This window comes from Ambystoma mexicanum, chromosome 13 (assembly GCF_040938575.1).
Source record: "Ambystoma mexicanum isolate Mex_15411 chromosome 13, UKY_AmexF1_1, whole genome shotgun sequence".
NCBI lineage: Eukaryota > Metazoa > Chordata > Amphibia > Caudata > Ambystomatidae > Ambystoma > Ambystoma mexicanum.
The window spans coordinates 586279590-586299501 of NC_090938.1; the positions used below are offsets into that span (position 1 = coordinate 586279590).

The 19912-nt window shown below is 47.7% G+C and overlaps 1 protein-coding gene across 3 annotated transcripts in view; it reads left to right on the forward strand.

Moving 5' to 3' along the window:
* The window catches only part of ETV4 (ETS variant transcription factor 4), a 132644-nt gene extending 119322 nt beyond the window's left edge, over positions 1 to 13322 (forward strand). For 2 of the 3 annotated variants that reach the window (XM_069634410.1, XM_069634411.1), the window contains exons 12-13: positions 1570 to 1671; positions 12122 to 13322. In XM_069634410.1, the coding sequence (XP_069490511.1) occupies positions 1570 to 1671; positions 12122 to 12343 (324 nt within the window). In that variant the 3' untranslated portion in view covers positions 12344 to 13322. The remainder of the gene's footprint in view (positions 1 to 1569; positions 1672 to 12121) is intronic. The other variant, XM_069634409.1, reaches the window with a different exon arrangement.
* Positions 13323 to 19912: the final 6590 nt, after the last annotated feature.

Below are 19912 nucleotides of genomic sequence, written 5' to 3' on the forward strand. Positions count from 1 at the left end.
GGGAAAGACCAAGATCCTAAGGGCTCTCCAGTGGTTGAAGACAGTGTTTCCTTGCGAACAGTTGTTGGTGTTCACAGACAATCGATTATAGCAGAACAATTGATCTTTAGGTTGTTAGCATCATTGGTTTGTTTGGATAGTATTGGCATCTTATACTTCCAGACAAGCCTCCACGCTCTAAAGTAACAACGGTGGTGATGCAAACCTACCATATATGTTGGTTTGGCAGTGTAATCATGCTTACTTCATAGTTTTGCGAGGGCAGTTAATGGGGCATATTTATATGCTTCTCCTCAAGCAGCAATGCAAGTACTGCTAGGGTTCCCTCTGTGACAGAAGAGCCCTATATATGGTACGTATTTCTGTAACTTGATGGCCTACACCCAAGTGGGTGTATGTCTTTACTTTGTCCGTAATCACTTCCCTGTGCATTCACTTCGCCATTACAGGGGGAGATCCCTGTATCCCCTGTTTACCCATATTCTTCCCCCTATGCCACCAATCTTACACCTGGCTTTCTTTACCGTAGCTTTTCCCAAGAAAATGCAGACAAAATTGAAGGTATGAAGAAATAAACGCTAGAAAGACATCGCCATGCAAAGTTAAGGGGTACCGGGTGGGATATATGCCGCCGCACTTCAGACAATCCTTGGCATTGTAAGGCCAATATGGCGGGGATGGGCACAGGATACATGCTTTTAAACACAACCTGTCCGGGTACCTCGTTCTGCTAGCTCCTCGCACCTTGTTTTCGAATTTGTTTGAAAAGCCTGTTCCTCCATCATTCTGCGATCTATTGGTCTCTCAGCCTGTAGCATTATTACGATCTGGTTTCCTTGCATCCTAGACTTACCAGCTATCAATTGGTCATAGAGGCACATTAACCTTCTGCTGCCCAGCCCATATTGGTGTCCAACCACACCCCCGTCCGCAGCATTATTTCTTGGTTTGTAATGCCTTGGTGTAATACTTGGTCTCCAAACTAAGTGCTTAAGTCATCTTCCAACTGCTACACTAATACCATTTTGTATATTTTGTTTCTACTATTGACAATTGGTGGGGGGTGGGTAGTGTAATTTGCTTTCGACCCTTTCAAAGGTTGTATTTTGGAGTAACAGTGCGTGTACTTAATAGGGCTGGTTTCTTCAGTATGTGGTATTTTTATGGGTAACCTAGTTTGTTTTGGTGGTTGAATATCCTGGTGGGTGGAGGGAGCTGAAGTTCAAGGGAAGTCCTCAACCAGTCAGTCACAGAGATTGTCACATTGTGGAAAGCTTAAAACCTTTTTTCCTTGATTTTTAGTGAAGGTTTCATTCCGGTTTACCTGATAGCAGGTTGTCCTCTTGATCTGCTGGATTAATGACCTCGGGAATATTAAGATTCGCTACATCGTCTTGGGTGCACATGTTTTTACGTGTCTCATTGGGTGCACTGTGAAATCCTGCCTGCTCACAGGCAGCACCTGTGCTAATTTTAGGTCTTGGCATTGCTTTCATTAATTGGGTGTGAGGGACATGAGCACTTCCTGTCAGCAAGCCTAAATGTAATCTTTGTCTATTTCTGTTGCAGGTGGCCAGGCTCTGGGGCATGCAGAAAAACAGACCCGCTATGAATTACGACAAGCTGAGTCGGTCGCTGCGCTACTATTATGAAAAGGGCATCATGCAGAAGGTGTGGTCTGTTTCGGGCGATCTTGATGACCTCTAGTCCCTTTTTAATTTCAATTCAGACCTCACAGATATAGTGCAAATGACTTCAGAATTTTTCAGTAGAAAGTCTTTTTGAGGCCATTAGGTTCACTTAAAAAAAATATTTTTGCTGTTGAGCGCTCACCTCGGACATTAGATTCGAGACTGTTACCCAACTGAGCCAATTCGGCCCTTCATACTTGCACGTTTGCTGAAACTTAGCAACAATAAATTGAGTAATTTTTGTATCTGAAAGTGGGAGCACGAAGCGCAATGACATTGATTTTTAATTGTGTGTGCTGTGGATTTACAACCACTCTTTAGTTTGCTACCTCCCCAAAACCATGGGACACTAGATCTGTGTGTACATCACCCAGAAACCTTTATAGCAAAGCCTATTGGGTAAAATGGCATTTTGCATTCCCCTTTTGCACCATTTCAAAAGGCGTGTACTTGCTTTGATAAATTCACCCTAAACACACCCTACAAAAAAGCTTAATTGAGAGATCATTAGCAGAAGTCTGTGTGCAGGTTGAGCAATGCTCTCATTGTAGTCTCAATTGTTAGAGGCATTTGCCAGTCAGTCGGATTGATTTATGGAACAAATGTGAATGCAAGTGTTGGAAGAAACCTACTCCTTTCCTGATTTATTTATTATTATTTTTATTGGGATCATTGGACCATTAGACAAACTTGGAAAATGCATGAAGCAGAAATGTAATTCTAGGTGATTTTGTATATATTTAAGGCGGGGGTCTGTAAACTGTGGTGACAACTCCCATTAGCCCTTGCAAATATAGGCAATGGTAAGGGACTATGGAGTGCAATCCAAAACATCTGGAGACCGTCAGGTTGCAGACCCCTGACCAAAGTGATTTCCCAAAGTTGTAGCTTAGCATTTTCTGCTGTGCCAGTAACTGCAGCAGTGACCGAACCATGCAGAGGCTGGTCCAGAGAGTGGTGTCTTGTTTTCCCACCAGTGGTAACCAGTCATTTAGTCTGCGCGAGACGACGGACAGCAGGGGAATAGAGCAAAGGGTCGGGTGGGGTTCAGTTAAACTTGAATAAGGATTTGCATATGTAAGAAAGTGAATGGGTCGGAACTATGGAATTTGTGAAGAATATTCTATGAATGTTGTGATTGTAAAACAATCTGTTCACTAAATTGGGAGTCATTTTTCAAACAGAGGGCCAAGATAAGGGATTAGAGAAGTTTCCAGCAGGAAATGACGAACCTCAAATTGCCGGTGGAGAAAATAAAATCAAAGCATGTGAACTGGTTACATTGAACAAGCATTTGGCAAAGCCTATAGTTGTGGCTCCATTATAGAAAATTGCCATTGCATATCTGGGAACTGTGGCTCTTTGCCAGCTGCCACACCATTTTATGTCCAAGTGCATCCATCATTACCCATGTAGTTCTATGTGAGGCGGTTCCGATTGATGGTTTTGAATGCCATAGTTTCGAATGGCAAAGTTTTACCCCTTCTCACCCATTTTAGTAAAAAAGAAAAACCTTTACCTACCAAAGATTTTTTTTTTCGATGCATTGTTGAGAGACTGGTCATTCGAAACTGTTTTGAAACGATGCCTGGACACCATGTGAGGTATCTAAACAAGTGGGTGGTGGTTGAGTCTGTCGCGACCCAGCAGCCCCCAGAAGCTGCCCTTCTTGCAGTCACACATGCTGGACCAGCAGAGCCGGGTGTCTGTAAGGGATACAGCCAACAGGCTTTGTGGTGGACTCGAAGGCTACTCTAGGTTGCCGCCGGATGCTTGATCTGAATCCGTTTGCACTTCCTGCTGCCAAATCTTCCTTGAGATTAGTCCATGCAGGTTCTAATGATTTCTAAGACTCTTACTACCAGCTTTCTTCAAAATGTGACTGAGCAAAGCGCCAGCAAAAGAAAGCAGTCTATCACAGCAGATAACACTAAACAGAAGAAAGCAAGATTCTTTGAAAGTTTTTGCTGGCTGAAAGTACAAACCCGGTCATGTAGTTCTTTCCTCTTAAGGCCACAAAGGAGGACCCTGTAATGCAGTATCTGGCAACACATTATTCTACCTCACATTCTATGACCTCACGCAAAAAGAGGATGCCTGACCCTTAAATGGCTGCTTACAGGGACTCTGCAGTGCAGCTTAACATCTCTACTATGTATGTAGCGATTATGGCCCCTTTCAAGTGGTGCTTCGCTCCTCTCTTGGATCACATCCCTGAGCAAACGTTGCAACTGGGAAAACTTCAAAAGTGAGTGCAAAAGCAATGCGTAAAATGATTTCAATTCATAAATAAGAGTGAGTAATTGATTATTTAAATCTGAACTTGTCACATGGATCAAGGTATTTGAGCGACCATGTCACAAAGAACGTTTACAACAAAGATATGAATAACGATTGATCCAGTAATGGCAACAAGAACATGATGATGCAACCTTTTAACCACAGCAGCAGTTCCTGCTGCAATGCATAACTGCAATGCAGTGTATTGGGCAAGGACACCTCTTTTAATCTGCTGCCCATTAATGGGGAAAGGCCGCATCTGAACTGGGAGTGTGCCTCATGAGCCCATCACACCCTTGTTCCTGCAGGTGGCAACATTTGGGATGAGAAATTGGGGTAATGGTCCCTTTTGCTATGGTGAGATTAGAAAAGGGCATTAAGCGGCTAAATTATAATTGTTCATTTAGAACGCGCTTAATACCAATGAGCTGGCTTCTAAGCCCGGGAACAAGGTTTGAACTTGTTGCACTACATTGTCTTGCTTCCAGGACAACGCATGGCCCCTGAGCTATCCTTCCTCCCCGAACCATCAAGGCGGTTTCATTTTCATTCCCTAAATCTACAGAAAATGTTCTAGTTCTGTATGAAACCTCTGTGCCTGACTTAAGAGAGACATCACCCCTCCTCCCCCAATCTGCCGAACTAGTGGCTTGGCTAGATTGTAGGCCGCCCACTGCAATCTTTTAAATGTTTAGCTTTTGGTGCTTACTGTTTTAAGACTGCTATTCATAGTGTTTAATGTCCAGGCCAAACCCCACTGCATGACATACCTTGAATTAATAAGCTTCTCCAGCATGGGGTCTGGCATGGATTCACATGCTCATGAATATTCCCCGTCGTCAGGCTGGGAATCCTCGGTAAAGAAAAAACCAGTATCAGTTTCGTTTCTGATCTGTCTTTCGTAGTAATAACCAATCACTGGTCTCTGCGTCATACTGACCACAGCCAATGACTGCCCTCTACCTAAGCACCGCCTCTGGCAGCCATCTTCAGATTTTTACCGCACGTTCATGTGTTGGGATCCTCGTGCTATTGCTCTCGAGCGTTAGTGCTATTTTTTTCGCGCTTTTTACAAAAACTTCGATTCTTTCGGTCAAAAGAGCCTCAAGCTCCACCGATCCTACATCCGATCAACGGGGACCCGTGTCGGATTCATCTGTGCCCCTCAAGGGTGAAGATTTCGTCGAGCTACACTTCGGAGGACTCCAGAAGCTTCTCAGGCCCTGTCTTGGAGATGGCCCAGGAGAAGGGAAGCTCGACGCCCGGAAAGCTGTTCAGGGTCTGCCCTGGATGCCAGCTGCAGAACGTCTTCAAGGAGGACGAACACTCTTTCTGCCTTTACTGCCTTCATGAGGACAAGACGCACGTGGAGAAGGACTGTGCGTTTTGCGGCAACATGTCGGAACGGACCATGAAGGACCGCCATCAACGTCTCGCCAACTGGCTGGAGGGTAAGAGCCCGTCTGGCGAGAAGAAGAAGAAATCCGAGCGGTCTTCTAAGACCTTTGAGGGCGCCCCGGCGACGGGGGCCCAACATAAGGCCAAGCACCGCGAGTCCGCTGGCACCGGGAGCGCCGAACGGTCGGGCTCTGCGGGCGCCAGGCAGGGCGCACCCTCCCCGGCACCATCAACCACGAGCCAACGCTCTGGGTCGGGTAAGAGGAAGGCCGAGCACCCGGCGAAGCTCCTGGAGAGGCCCCGGTCGAGCTCTAAGGCAGAGGAGGAGCGTGGCAGTGCCCCCTCCCTCAAGGATAAGGCGGTGAGCGCACCTAAGGTGGTGAAGGCCTTGATCCATCCGACCAAGCCCTCTATCGAAACGGTCGCGGCGGCCCTGGCTCAGCCTGTGGTGGCTGCACCAGTGGTGGCGACCTCAGGGCCCAGAATCTCCCTGCCTCCTCGGAGGGAGTCTTCCTTTGTGCCCATCGATAGGACCCCCGTGAAACCCTCCGTGGGGAAGAAGGGGGGGGCAGGGCGTCGTCGTAGAGTCGGCCTCAACCTCAGAAGAGGAACTGATCGAGGTCTTAAGCCACGGCCTAGGCGTGGAAGAAGGCCAGCCCGTCGGAATGGACCCCGACGCAGGTGACGATGACGACATCGTCGAGGATACCGACGGGGCCCCTGCTCGCCCGTCGGATTCCCCTCTGCCAGCGCCGCAAGACAACTCGGCGGCCATTTTGTTGGCCATACAGTCCTTATGCTCCGAGATAAGGACGAGGCTACCGTTACCGACGGAGGAACCTCTCCCGTCGGGGGATCCAGAACCGGGACCTTCTGGTGTTCCCCCTACCAAGAAAAGAAGGATCCATCCACCACCTCCTTTTCAACCGTCGCGCCCCTTCCAGCCCTCCTCCCCGTCCACCCGAGGGGATGATACGGGGACTGACACGGCAGCGACGGGTACGGACGACGAGGCATACGACGAGGATTTTCCGTCGTCGCCTCCCACCAGGGCCTCTCCGCCCGACGAGATCGGATCTTTCCACTCCATGATCTCCAGGGCTTCCGAGCTTTTCCAACTCTGCCCTGAGGAGAAGAAAAAGGAAGGCTTCCTTCAGCGGCGCGAGGCCAAGAGGAAGACGGTCCTCGCAGTGCCTCTGTTGGACGACATTTGGGATGAGGGCCTTTCCCTCCTCAAGAACCCTTCCACGACGCCAGCTAGAAGAGACCGGTACGAGAAAAAGTACCGGGTCCCGGACACGGCCCCCCTATGCCTCCGGGCGCAGCCTACCCCGGACTCCGTCGTCTCCGCGGCAGCCAGGAAGAAAGCGGGGGGGGGGTGCGGCCTCCACATCGACTTCCCCGCCGGACGGCGAGGGAAAGAAATTGGATACTATGGGGCGTAGAGTCATCTCGTCGGCAGCGACGACGATTAAAGCGGCCAACGCCTTGGCTATCGTGGCCCGCTACGACAGGGAGCTCTGGTACAAGATGGCTCCTCTGCTGGATTTTCTGCCGGACGACAAGAGGGCGGAGGCCCTTGAGATCCTGCAGGAAGGTGAGGTGGCCTCGGACCACGCCATCACCGTGGCGACGGACATCGCCGACACTGGATTCCGCCAGCTGGGCAACGGTGTTTGCCTTCGACGTCGTGGATGGCTCAAAGCTACGGACTTCCGGCAGGACGTCCAGACCAGAGTCCTGGACATGCCCTTCGACGGGAACAACCTGTTTGGGAAGACAGTGGACGATTCCCTTCAGGCCATCAAGGCGGATACTGAGACGGCCCGGGCCCTTGGAGTCCTGCAACGACGGACGCCCTTTCGGAGCGGCGGAGGCAAGGGCGCCTCCAAAGGTTCCGGCGGCGGTTTCGCTTCCTACCGTCAAGCGGCCCGCTCGTCGTCGCAAGAGGCCTACAGAGGACGAGGCAAGTCTAGCGGACCCCGCCGTCGTCGCCAAGGAGGTCAAGGCGGCAAGGCCGCGTCCAAGCAGGATTGAACCGGCCTTGGGGTCGGGCCCCCACCGAAGCACCCCGGTGGGAGGCCGGCTGGCGGGCTTCGTCAGCGTGTGGGAGTCCATCTCCACCGACCGTTGGGTGCTGGACGCCCTGGCCTGGGGCCACGCGCTCGAGTTTCAAAGAAGGTGCCCGCGCGTCCCCCCCGTGGCCAGGAAAGAACTTCACGTCCCTCAACTTCTCCTGGAGGTAAAGGCGATGCTCAGAAAGGGCGCCATCGAACTCGTCCCAAAGAGGCTTCGGGGCTCCGGAGTCTACTCGAGATACTTCCTCGTGAAGAAGAAGACGGGAGGATGGCGCCCCATCCTGGACCTGCGACGTCTGAACAAGTTCATCAAGGCGCAGAAGTTCCGGATGGTCACCCTCCAGCACGTCCTGGGTCAGCTGGAGGAAGGAGACTTCCTATCGTCATTGGATTTGGAGGATGCCTACTTCCACATTCCCATCCTAAAGGGGCACCGCAAATTCCTCAGATTCGTGGTCCAAGGGCGTCATTACCAGTTCAAAGCCCTTCCCTTCGGACTACGGTCGGCACCCAGGGTATTCACCAAGTGCCTTGCACCGGTGGCGGCGCAGCTGCGCCGCGAGGGGATCCACGTCTACCCCTACCTGGACGACTGGCTCATCCGCGCCAAGACGAGGGAGCTCGCCGTGGTCCACACGGCAAGGACCGTCCAACTCCTCACGGACCTGGGATTCTCCGTGAACTACGCCAAATCCCACCTGGTGCCCGCGCAAGTCGCACTGTTTCTGGGAGCGAGGCTCGACACAGTGTCCCTTCTGGCCTCCCCGTCGGAGGAGAGGACCAGGACCATCTTGGGCAAGGTGCAACGGATGTTGGTGGCCGACGCGGCCAAAGTGAGGTCCATCAAGTCCCTCCTCGGGATGATGTCTTCCTGCATCTACCTCATTCCCATGTGCAGGCTCCGGATGCGCCCGTTGCAAGAATTCCTGGATGCGCGCTGGATCCAGACGACGGGCAGCTTCGAGGAAAGGATCAAGCTCGACGAGAGTTTCCGACGAGCGATACGGTGGTGGGGCACCCGCGCGCATCTGACGGCGGGCATGGACTTCCAGACCCCAGCCCACCAGGAGACTGTGACCACGGATGCCTCCCTGGAAGGGTGGGGAGCGCACACTGAAAATCTGCACGCAAGGGGACTCTGGCTCCCGACGGAGAAGTCCCTACATATCAACGTCCTGGAGCTCCGTGCAGTGTTTTGGGCCCTCAGGTCCTTCCTTCCGTCCCTCAAGGGCAAGGTGGTGAGGATCTTCACCGACAACACCACCACCATGTTTTACATCAGGAAACAGGGCGGAACCAGGTCCCCAGCGCTGTCCAAGGAGGCGCAGGACCTGTGGCATTGGGCCGTCGCCCAAGGGATTTTTCTGGTGCCGTTTCATCTGGCAGGGATATAAAACACCATTGCCGACTCACTCAGCAGGGAGCTGCGCTCGTGCCACGAGTGGGAACTACGGCAGGATCTGGTGGATCGCCTCTTCCGACGGTGGGGCACACCCCAGATCGACCTGTTCGCGACGGCGACGAACGCCAAGTGCCGGAGGTTCGCCAGCAGGTTACCCCAGACGAGGAGCATGGGCGATGCTTTCTCGTTCCCCTGGGAGGGCCTGTTCCTCTACGCGTTCCCTCCCTTGCCTCTGCTAATCCGGCTCGTCAACCAGCTCAAGAGGTCACGGTGCAGGATGATCCTCGTCGCACCTGCGTGGCCGAGGCAGATATGGTTCCCGGACCTTCTGGACTTGTCAGCGTCCCCGCCGATCAAGCTGCCGGCGGACGCGGATCTACTCTCCAGGGAAGGAGGCGCCATCCTCCACCACGACCCGAAGTCGCTGAACTTGCAGGCCTGGCTCCTGCAGCACTAGAGTTTGGAGGATACGACATACCGGCCGATTGCAGAGAGGTTCTTGCAAAGGCCAGGGCGTCCTCGACTCTTAAATGCTATGGACACAAATGGAAGAGGTTCTCTGTCTGGTGCCACGCACAGAAGATTAACCCTCTACGGATTACGGCTCCCCAAGTACTGCCGTACCTGATGACGCTGGCCAAAGCTGGTCTGGCACATGCGTCCATCAAGATTCATCTTGCTGCGATCTCCCGATACACCAGAACCACGGGGCGGACGTCCTTGTGGTCTCATCGTCTGGTGAAAGAGTTCATGAAGGGACTGTTCAGATCGTTCCCGCCGGTGAAGGCTCCGGCCCCGGCGTGGGAGCTCAACGTGGTGCTGACCAAGCTCATGGGACCTCCGTTCGAGCCTCTGCACTCGGCCCCGTTGAAGTTTCTATCGTGGAAAACAGCTTTTCTTGTGGCCATCACCTCCGCACGACGAGTGGGAGAGATCCAGGCCCTTTCCTGCAAGGCCCCGTACTTGACTTTCCACGACACGAGGGTAGTGCTCAGGACGCACCCCTCCTTCATGCCCAAGGTACCGTCGGACTTCCATCTCAACGAACCCTTGGTGTTACCTGTGTTCTTCCCGTCGCCTTCGTCGCCGGCTGAGAGGACTTTGCACTCGCTGGATGTAGCTAGAGCGCTGAAGTTCTACGTGGACCGCACGAAGGGTTTTCGGAAGACGTCACAACTCTTTGTGAACTTTGGACCTACTTTGGACCTGTCAATCAGGGGAAGGCTCTCTCGAAGGCTTCCATCTCCAGATGGCTCTCCGGCTGTATCATGTGCTGTCACCGGTTGGCAAACCGACCGCTGCCTGGCCGTCCGAGAGCCCATTCCACCAGAGCGATCGCAGCTACCACGGCGTTCCTATCTGGTGTGCCCCTGCTGGACATATGCAGGGCTGCTACGTGGAGGTCGACGCACACCTTCACGAAATTCTACTGCGTCGACCGGGATTCCAGGGAGGAGTCCAGGGTCGGCCAAGCAGTGCTGCGCAACCTGTTCGCCTGAGGTGAGCCTGGTGAGGAGGTAAGATGCTTAATGTTGAGTTGATGTGATGCTTAATGTTGAGCCTTTGCCACCTCCCGTGGTTGTGCATGTGTGTACTGCTATGTATTCTTTATTCATGAGCATGTGAATCCATGCCAGACCCCATGCTGGAGAAGGAACAAGTTACTTACCTGTAACTGTTGTTCTCCAGCATGGGTCTGGCATGGATTCACATGCGAACCCTCCCGCCTACCCCTCTGCGGCTCTTCACTTGGTCATACTGCCACTTCACGTGCTTCCAAATCTGAAGATGGCTGCCAGAGGCGGTGCTTAGGTAGAGGGCAGTCATTGGCTGTGGTCAGTATGACGCAGAGACCAGTGATTGGTTATTACTACGAAAGACAGATCAGAAACGAAACTGATACTGGTTTTTTCTTTACCGAGGATTCCCAGCCTGACGACGGGGAATATTCATGAGCATGTGAATCCATGCCAGACCCATGCTGGAGAACAACAGTTACAGGTAAGTAACTTGTTCCTTCCTATACAAAGGGAGCGATGCACAAGAGTTTGCCTAATGTACTATAGCAAATCTGTGTTTGAGCATATGGTGTCATAATTATCCAAATAAAAATGGTAATGTCCTTGTGATTAAGTAAACCACTGCCACTAAACATCAGCTGCAAGTAAATCTGCTTTCGACGAATGTAACCAATGCATTTGACTATAATCAGTAGGAATTCAAATTTTGTGCATTTCTCCAGCAAATTTTCTGTTTCTGGACCAATCTCATTGAGGAATTTGGTACGATGGATTGCATGGTGCTCGGAGGCTGTTGTCCCCTGGCAACTTTTTGTGTTGGGTGAAGTTGTACATGGGAGATTGAGATTTTTTTTAAATCTATTTTTTTCATATTAGATGCAATGACAGGGTTTTGCAATAAGATGTATATTACCAAACCTTCACCATGATCAACAAGCTGATTTGACCAAATGTTGAATTTCTATTTTGTATTAGGGTTTTTATTGGGCCAGGCCATATTTTAGGAAGCAACAGAGCACTTTACAATCATGGGGGTGGGGGGAGAACATGGTGAGGGATGCAGAGAATCAAGGGAGTGGGGAACAAACCGGGGAGGGCAGTGGTTTAACAGGGATCTAGAAGCAAGCAGGGAAGTAAATGTTAGGGGTCAGATCACCCAGGCTCTAGTAGGATGGGGAGTGGAGTGGGGATAGTACTGGTCGGCATCTTTGATTCCCCTGGGAGAGGAAAAGGCATTTTGAGGGAAATTGCCCTGACTAGCGTTGTGAGTTTGCTTGTCCCCAGTGGGATGAATGGCTGCATCACTCAGAACCTCTCGATTTGTCATTATGGCATCACTATTGTCTCTTGGTTCACCTACCCGTTGATACCAAAAATAACACTTCAGTGCAAAAGAGAAACCTGTTTCAGCAACTTCAGAGAGCCTGTTTTCTGTAGTTGGTGCATTTTGCCAGTTCATTTCCTACATAGTGTGAACAGCAGTAGCCCTGGCGATGGGGTGAGGTCTAGATTTAGCCAATTACTGTTTTGTCTGTAATAATTTTAGTCGTGTTTTTATGATGAATTGCTCAATATTGGCCTTAGCCTTCTGATTGTTGCAGTGTGCTAACCTGTAACTTGTTAGGATACTGCTGTTGGACGGTGTTGCAAACTGGTATGAACTGTAGGACTGGTCGAATGACTAAAAGATGTTCAGGTGAATTTGCCAAAACTACATGGGCTTACTATTGTTGTCTTTGCTCTCCATTCTAGGTTGCTGGTGAGCGCTACGTTTACAAGTTTGTGTGCGAGCCTGAAGCTTTGTTCTCTCTCGCCTTCCCGGACAATCAGCGGCCAGCTCTGAAGTCAGAGTTTGACCGCCAGATCAGCGAGGAGGACACCGTGCCACTCTCTCACCTGGATGAAACTGCGCCCTACCTACAGGATCCTGGGAGCCTCCCTACGCAGCACTACAGCAAAGGCTACAACTATTAGTTTCTTGTACAAATAAAGCGTGGCATAATCCTTGTATATATGGATACATTTTGTTAGCAATCATAAGCATAGAGGAGCTTCTTTCCACCAACAAGAGCCTGGTGTTGTCATAGACTTGAGGAATGGCGGCCTCCGACTTAGAGATTGTCCACGCCGCCACTGTTCTGCCAGTGCTGTTGGGATACTAGCCAAAGCTTGGCAGGGAAGATCTGCCAGTGTGCTCGCCAACATGAAACGTTGGCGACCCAAACTCTCTAAACCGAGACTGTGTGCAAATCGCTAGACTTCCAGCAATCGATACATTTTGCAGGCCTAACTGCAGCACAAAGGGGGGGGGGGGGGTTTATTCCCCAAATGGCGCATCCGGTCCGCTGTATGCAAATGAGCAGTAGCAAGAAGAAAGTAATTCGCAGGAAAGCAGTTCTTTGCGTGGATACTGCCAAGCAAACGGTGCAATAAAGCAGGAGGGTGCCAAAATGCAACTGTCAAATTAAAACTCCTTTCAAAGGGTTTTTGCTTGTTTGAGATTTTTTTTTTCCCCCTTCCAGCAGGTGTTCTCCTGAGAATACTGGATTAATGTTCCTGGCCTAGGTGGAGACGGGTTCTTAATTGAATCTGCTTTCTCATTGGTTTGAATTCACAATCTGTCAGTTTGGGCTGTAGCTTGGCTGTGCGACAATCAATGCACAGGTTTTTTCTTTATTTTGGGGTCCAGTCCCAAGAACCAAAACCTGGATTATTTTTCTAAGACCTCCAGTGCGGCTTTTCGCAGCCAATGGACTGACCATCCCAAATACCGGCTTGGAATTTGCCCTCTGTGTGACAAACTGCAACTCCTGGCATCGCAGAGACTAACCCTGTTCGTAGGGCTTGGCGCATTACGATTTCTACACAAGTGCTTGCCGTTGACATCTGTAAAATGATGGGCAATGTTTATATATGCAATTTATAATGGAAGTTAAAGTCTTGAATATGTTTGCCTAAAGTTGTCATTGTGGGTGGGAGGAGTTGGGGCAATCCGCATTTTAGCGGGTGGTACTTAGACGTGCCTTTAGATGGGGAAGTTCAATGTTAGTTTGCAGTTACTGGCCTGGGTGCCTTTTCTTGCGTTTGTTGGTTCTCTTTCATGGCTGGTAAATGCAACAGGTCCAAAGAACCCTCACGCCTGTGGAATTCGATTGTGACTTGCATGCGAATGAAATTTCAGATGCTGGGTGCAGAGATTTCTGAAAAATTTGGAGAACCTTTTGTAGCCAAAGGAATTCGAGGATAACTCATTGGGAAAACTGTTTTGCAAAATTATTCCACCTGACCCACTTTTATGTTTCAACTGCAGAGGTGTACAAAAGTTGCCCAGAGTCATCCTCCAGTGTGCTCCGACTGAAGTGTGGGGTTTGTGCATGATTCTTGTACCCAGTGCACGTGGGGAGTGCAGTATTATAAAACTTGCAGTCTGTTCTTTGGCCTAGTCTTATGGTTTCAGCTTTGCGGCTGTTGGACACGCTTCTCTTGAGTGGTCCTGGAGGGAACCGTTGCTTGTTTTGTTTCTTGGTTCGTTTCATTTGTGGTCCTCGATGTGAACATGCTGCCATCACAATTCATTGCTTTCCTGCGATTCTTCACTCACTGTTTGCTGCCATTTCATCCTAGCCTGCAAATGTGTTTCTAGTTGCTGCCATTCTGCGATAAAACTGCTTGCAGGATTTTATAATCCATCCCCCAATTTCTCAAGATTTTATTTTAATGCAAATCTTCTGCCAGCTACGGCCGGATGTGGACCTTTACTTAAAACTCACTTGTGCCTTGGTGTCTTGCACCCGCCTGAAAGCGAAGTACCTAGATGTAATTATTCTGAGCAGCAGGAATACATGAGATGGATACTAAGCCCTTAATTTGAATACTTGGCCATCTGGAATTGACTGAGGTGTTTGCACTTGCAAATGTTGAGCAAACAATGTTGCTATCGTGACCCCTCTCAAAGCAAACCTCTACTTATTTTAGAATAGCCTCCCTGTCCCATAACTTATGTTCCTGCCAAACCTAGTTTTCCAGTGGCGAATATCTTGTTAACGATCAGTGGTTGACAACTGCACAGCACTTCTTCGTGGCAAGGTATATTTGTTTTGTCCGTGCGTGGGCATCGTGCATTGTTTTAGTACAGATGGCGTCTGATCCTATGGCCTTTGCACTTCAGGCGTGGTTCTTTAAAAATCAGATCTGCATTTGTGCCTGACTGCCTCTGGGTAATGTTTGAATCGGTCTCCTTTGACTTGCTGTCAGACCTTGCAGTCTATAAAAGTCCCTCTGTAATGCATGCTGTTCTGGCTATGGGGTTTTAGGAAGTGTTAAAGCCTCAGGGGTGCTTGACGTGTTTTGTCTGCCTGGCCGTCTCAATCTAGTTGGCATACCATGGGTTTTGATGAGGACCGATGTGTCTAGTGGTCCCAAAAACTGCTTGTTTGAGGGTACCTTTCAGGTAACTGACACAAGAACGACTGGGACACTCTCATATACAGGGCTTCCTTGACGAAGCCTCACCTTTTGAAAACTGTCTTTACATTCCATACACCATGGTGTTGCTTGTATTTACAATCCCAGTTGACTTCTTGGAACCAGGGTTTCAATCATGGGGCTTCATATTGCAAACTTTAGGTTTGCCCAGTGGTTGTCACCTGAAATAAAGCATTGGTCTCACTAAATGTATTGGATTTTTTTATGAATGTGCAGCACTAGAACAACTTGTCCTGTCGAGACCTCAGTCCTTTTGTAAGTGAATCTCATCTTTAATGGCCATATATAGTGCACCTGTATTCTTGGGTGTAGCTTTTTCAAAAACTGCATGCATACCGATGCAGGATCCATGCCCTGCTAGCTTCCTGTAGTGAGAAGTGTTTGTGGCCCGGCTGGGTGCTCATGGGCACTGCTTTTTTTTTAGTATAGCTTGGGCCCCATAATTATGCAGTGTTAATGTTTCACAGTAAATGAAGATTGTAGATTGACTGATTAAACCATTAACTGGAAGGAAATGCAAGTCCATTTTATGAAAATATTAAATCTGGCTACGTGTGCACCTCTTACTTATGGAGAATAAATTGGACTGTATTTCCTTGCACGATGTGCAGGTTCCCTGAAAGTTATACATTTTTGGTACAGGGTTGCCACTTTGGTCTTGGTTATTTCAGACAAGCTTGGCATATTTTTTTTTTACTTTAAACGTTTAATATGCTTTTATTGATGGTTGATTTTTGGAGGTCGGCTTGTTGGTCACATTAATTCTTGCATTGGCTAGGGAGGAAATGTGGTCTACTGGTTACATTTAGTTAATCTAGAGTTACGTTGCTATATGGCTTCCTCACTTTACCATATTTGGAGGTCCTGGCAATCCACTCACTCTACACACAGTAGTTTATTCTGAAGTTGTCCAGGCCTCATCTCTTTGAAATTGGATTTGTGTACAGAGTGTTCTTCCCTATTGAGTCATTTTTGAGTCTTCATTACCCATTACCTGATTCCTTGGCATTCTTCCAACCTCCTATGCCTTTTGTTGATAGTGCCTATTGCGCCTTCTCTTTTTTTGGTGTTTAGTCGGAGAGCTGACCTGGATAATGCAAGAGCATTGCGTGTTAAACTTAGTTTGTGCAACTTCTATTTGGTTGAACAGAAGACTCTCATGCTTAGCAAATGCTTCTGATTTCATGCAGCTCTTTTAGCTTTGAAGACTGGGCGTACATTTATCTGAAGCAGGTATTTCTGGTTAATGGTCCCTTCCTCCTCCTCGAGTAAGAATCGTGTCTTCTAGGTTTAGGAAAAGTAATTTGCTATAGACTCAAGTCAGGGCATTGATCACTTCACAACTGAGATCAGAACAGCAGAAGGGAACCCATCGCTTGGCACTCCCAAGAAAAACATGTACAGGAGGTAGTGTCTCCTGGGTGCAATCATTTCACAAATTTTGAGGCGAGAGATGGTGGGCACACTAGTGCAGTGTTTCAGGGACATGCCTTTTTCCTGAGGGAAACGTTAAAGCGGCTATTAATATATTGCAGTGTTATGCACACCGAAAGGGGGTTTGATTCTTATGGGTTGCTTAACATGCAAAATATACTTGACTAGCCCATATGCAGTTCTTTTATTTTTTTTTTAAGTAAAAGGTTGTTGAGTTAGTATGTAAAAATCATTGCACTCAAATTGGAAAATTGTGTTGAATAAGTAAGCCACAAACTGTTGTGAAAGTTATTGGTTGCAACTGTCCTGTGGAGTGGAAACCTGTCTCTACATTTTATTTATGGGATAAGTTCTTCCTAGCGTTTGACTCAGTTTTTTATTATTGACCCAAAACGTTGCTTCATACAAAAGTACTAACATAAACATGTAAATAGTGTTCTCAAGTAAATATGGTCCTGCACCCAAACGTTTTGCCTATGCCTTTCTGAATTCAAATTTGGATATTCATTTTTTTAGCTTTCCCTTGCTTCTCAGTACCAATTTCAGTCCAGTGACTTCCAAAGTTATTCCATAGGGAATGTTTTTGAGGTTATTGCACTTCTTGCACCCCCACACATCCCAAATTGGTGGCCAAATAACAGCAGACGAGCAGTGCAATGGCCACCAACTCAAATGAAGGTGAGTGGTTTTAGGTCTCAACCTAACAGCAATCAGTGGCCCGATCATGGAATGCCTTTGATCCCTGCCTCATACTGCTGAATGCTTCATAAGCCGTTCTGCCTGAAAGACTATGCCTGGAACACTTGCTATGCCCACAAAGTAGGTTCTGATTTCTTTTTTTAAGACCTACAATTAATAAAACAAGCAACACTTATTGGTCTGTACTATTTTTCTGTCGAAGCAAAATTATGTTCACAATTACCCAGTGGCTTTGTGGACTGACAAGTTTCAGTTCCTTCATGATCAAAGAACTTGACGCTTCTTATGGACTTGATGGTAGTTTGGTGACAGAATTGATAAGATTTTTTTTAAAATAGTACATTGTATTCAGAAGTTGGGTTTTCAGGCTTGCAATCGAAGATCTCGAGTTTGTCTCGACATTGCTCAAATTGTCATCCCCTCACAAAATGTGTGTACATTTAGATGGAGTTGTCATAGAACGAAGCCACAACTCTGCTGTCGCTCATCCAGTGCCTCTTTGTAAACCTTATTCCCATCGTTTTGAAAAACCTTCATAAAAGGGTTCCCTTTTGTAGGGAATTGAACCTTACATGGAACAGCTGATTGCTACCTATGGCTCTGCAGATGTTTTGGGCTATGACTTCATGATCCCTCACCATTGATTACTGGGTAAAACAGATTGGTGAGAGTAGCAAAACATCTGGAGGGGATACTCTAGGGAATGCATAGCTTTCATCCAATGGGAATATTTGTTGCTTCTATATCTGTCTTCTATCTGGTTATCCGAAGAATGATTTGAGAGGTAGAATAATAGCATAGATTTAATTATTTATCTTACTTTGGTTTGCAAGGAGCTCCGTGGTTCCAAAGGCTTGTTTTGGACATTGTAAATGTAATGCATGCTTACTCATGAACCAATGTCAATTTATATTGGTTGGAAACTCCCAACACTTGTTCAATCGTGCAATGTCCACAATATGCTTTGATAGGAACTTGTTTGTATTGGTGTACATTTTATGTTCCTTAGCGAATGATATCGCAGTTTCAAATATAAATTAATTGAGCTAATGCTCAGTGTAAATTAGAATGCATGCATAGTTCTTGCATTTGTGCAAGTGTTGGCTTGCAGCCGTGCAGTCCAGTACGGTTTGAGACTTTCAATGGACTATAATGCTTGCAAGGCAATCATCTTAAAAAGGTACGTTCACTCAATTTTTAGCTTTTTTTTTTGGTCGTGAAACTTCAGTCTACCACAGTTGCTGTTTTGATGTGCAACCATAGCTTTTAAATAGCTCATACTACATATTTGAATTGTTGATAATATTGTTACCTAGCTGGTACTGTGCTAGGAGACGAGACTTGCTGTCGATTAGCTAATTTGCCATGACAGATGGTCGACGCCATTTGCTTTAGTCCAATACAGATAATTGTTCATCTCTCGGAGAAGTACATGTACAAATTGCCCTAAAATAGCTAAGTACACAGGGTTTGATTTCCTGCCTGTTCTACCACATCTTGATATAACTGAATTAATGTTTAAGGTAATGACACCTGGAACAGCGTTTGAGCTACGGGTGTACTGAAATATTTTTTGGGAACATATTTGGTAAGACCTTTTAAAAAGAATCTGTTTGATCACAATGTTTGGCCTATTCCTTAGTGTTGCAACTAGGGTAATCCTACAAAACATGGTTTCTTCTATCCCCCCCCCTCCTGTTTACCCACAAATGGGGGGGGAAATGTGGAACATGTCAGTAGTTCAGGAAGACCCGCATTGAAAGCCATTTTGTGAAATTTGTTGTGAAGTTACATTTCTTGCAGCAAGAGGCGAATGTATGCCAGCAGTTTAAGTAATCCTCTACTATAAATGGTAAATAGGAAGTACAATAATTGCAACTTCTGAGTAAATGTAACTGACATCAAAGTGAAGTTTAAGTTAAGGCCACAACCGAATAAAGATCTGAGGGGATTTTAACTGCATGTTCCATGCCTTTTTGTAATGAGCCCTGCAAGCTAATTTAGAAATGTTATTTTGGCAACGCTTGACCCATCTCAGCTACAGTTCGTCCCTTTAATTCCGAGGACTGTGGGGGAATCAAACACACATTCTATATAGGCCAATTTAATGTGGGCTGTTTGTTTTTCTTTCTTCCTTTCTCTACCTTGAAGCTAGCGTGACCCTTTGCTTCTTCCTATAAGATCTGTTGGGGATTTATTGATCTGGCAAAGGGATTATTTGGTGAAATGGCTCAGGTTGCACATTGTTTTAAATGCGTTTTCACACTGGCCTCCATGCCCTCACCCAATGCGTAAATGTAGCAAAATAAAAGTACTACAGGGGTAGTTGAAGAAACTGGTTTACAGCAAGTTGCCCCTCAACCTAGAGTTGCATGCAAGAATATGCTGCGCATTTATCTGGGAATGTCTGCCTTGCATCATCCAATGCTTGGATGCCAAAGAGCAGTGTACGTATTCAAAGTTGAATTGTCTACGTGTGTACACAGGGCACCGCGTTGAAAATTAGATTTTCAATATCTACAGGACACAGCTCATCAGTCTTTTTATTCACCTTTGGCATTTTGGTCAACTGTACTGTGCATGCTGGGAAATGTAGGTTTAGACTAGCCGTAGAAAAAGGGACATTGCAAATACCCAGCATGTCCAGTACTATTGACTATAAAGACTAGCCTAGATAAAGTTGGGCTTCATAACAGGGGGTCAGTTTGCAGCTTTGTGTTCAGCTCCAGCTTTACTGAAACGTCCATCTCAGATTTGCAAAGAGGATTGACCGGTCTCTTTGCAACGAGACAAGACGTTTGTAAGACGTTTGTCTGGATGAAGGGAGCTGTGAAAGCATGTCCTTTAGGTCCATTATTTCTTAAATCTATGAAAGTATTCATCATTGCGTACAGCTCTGGTGATGCAGTGAGCATCCCCCCCTTT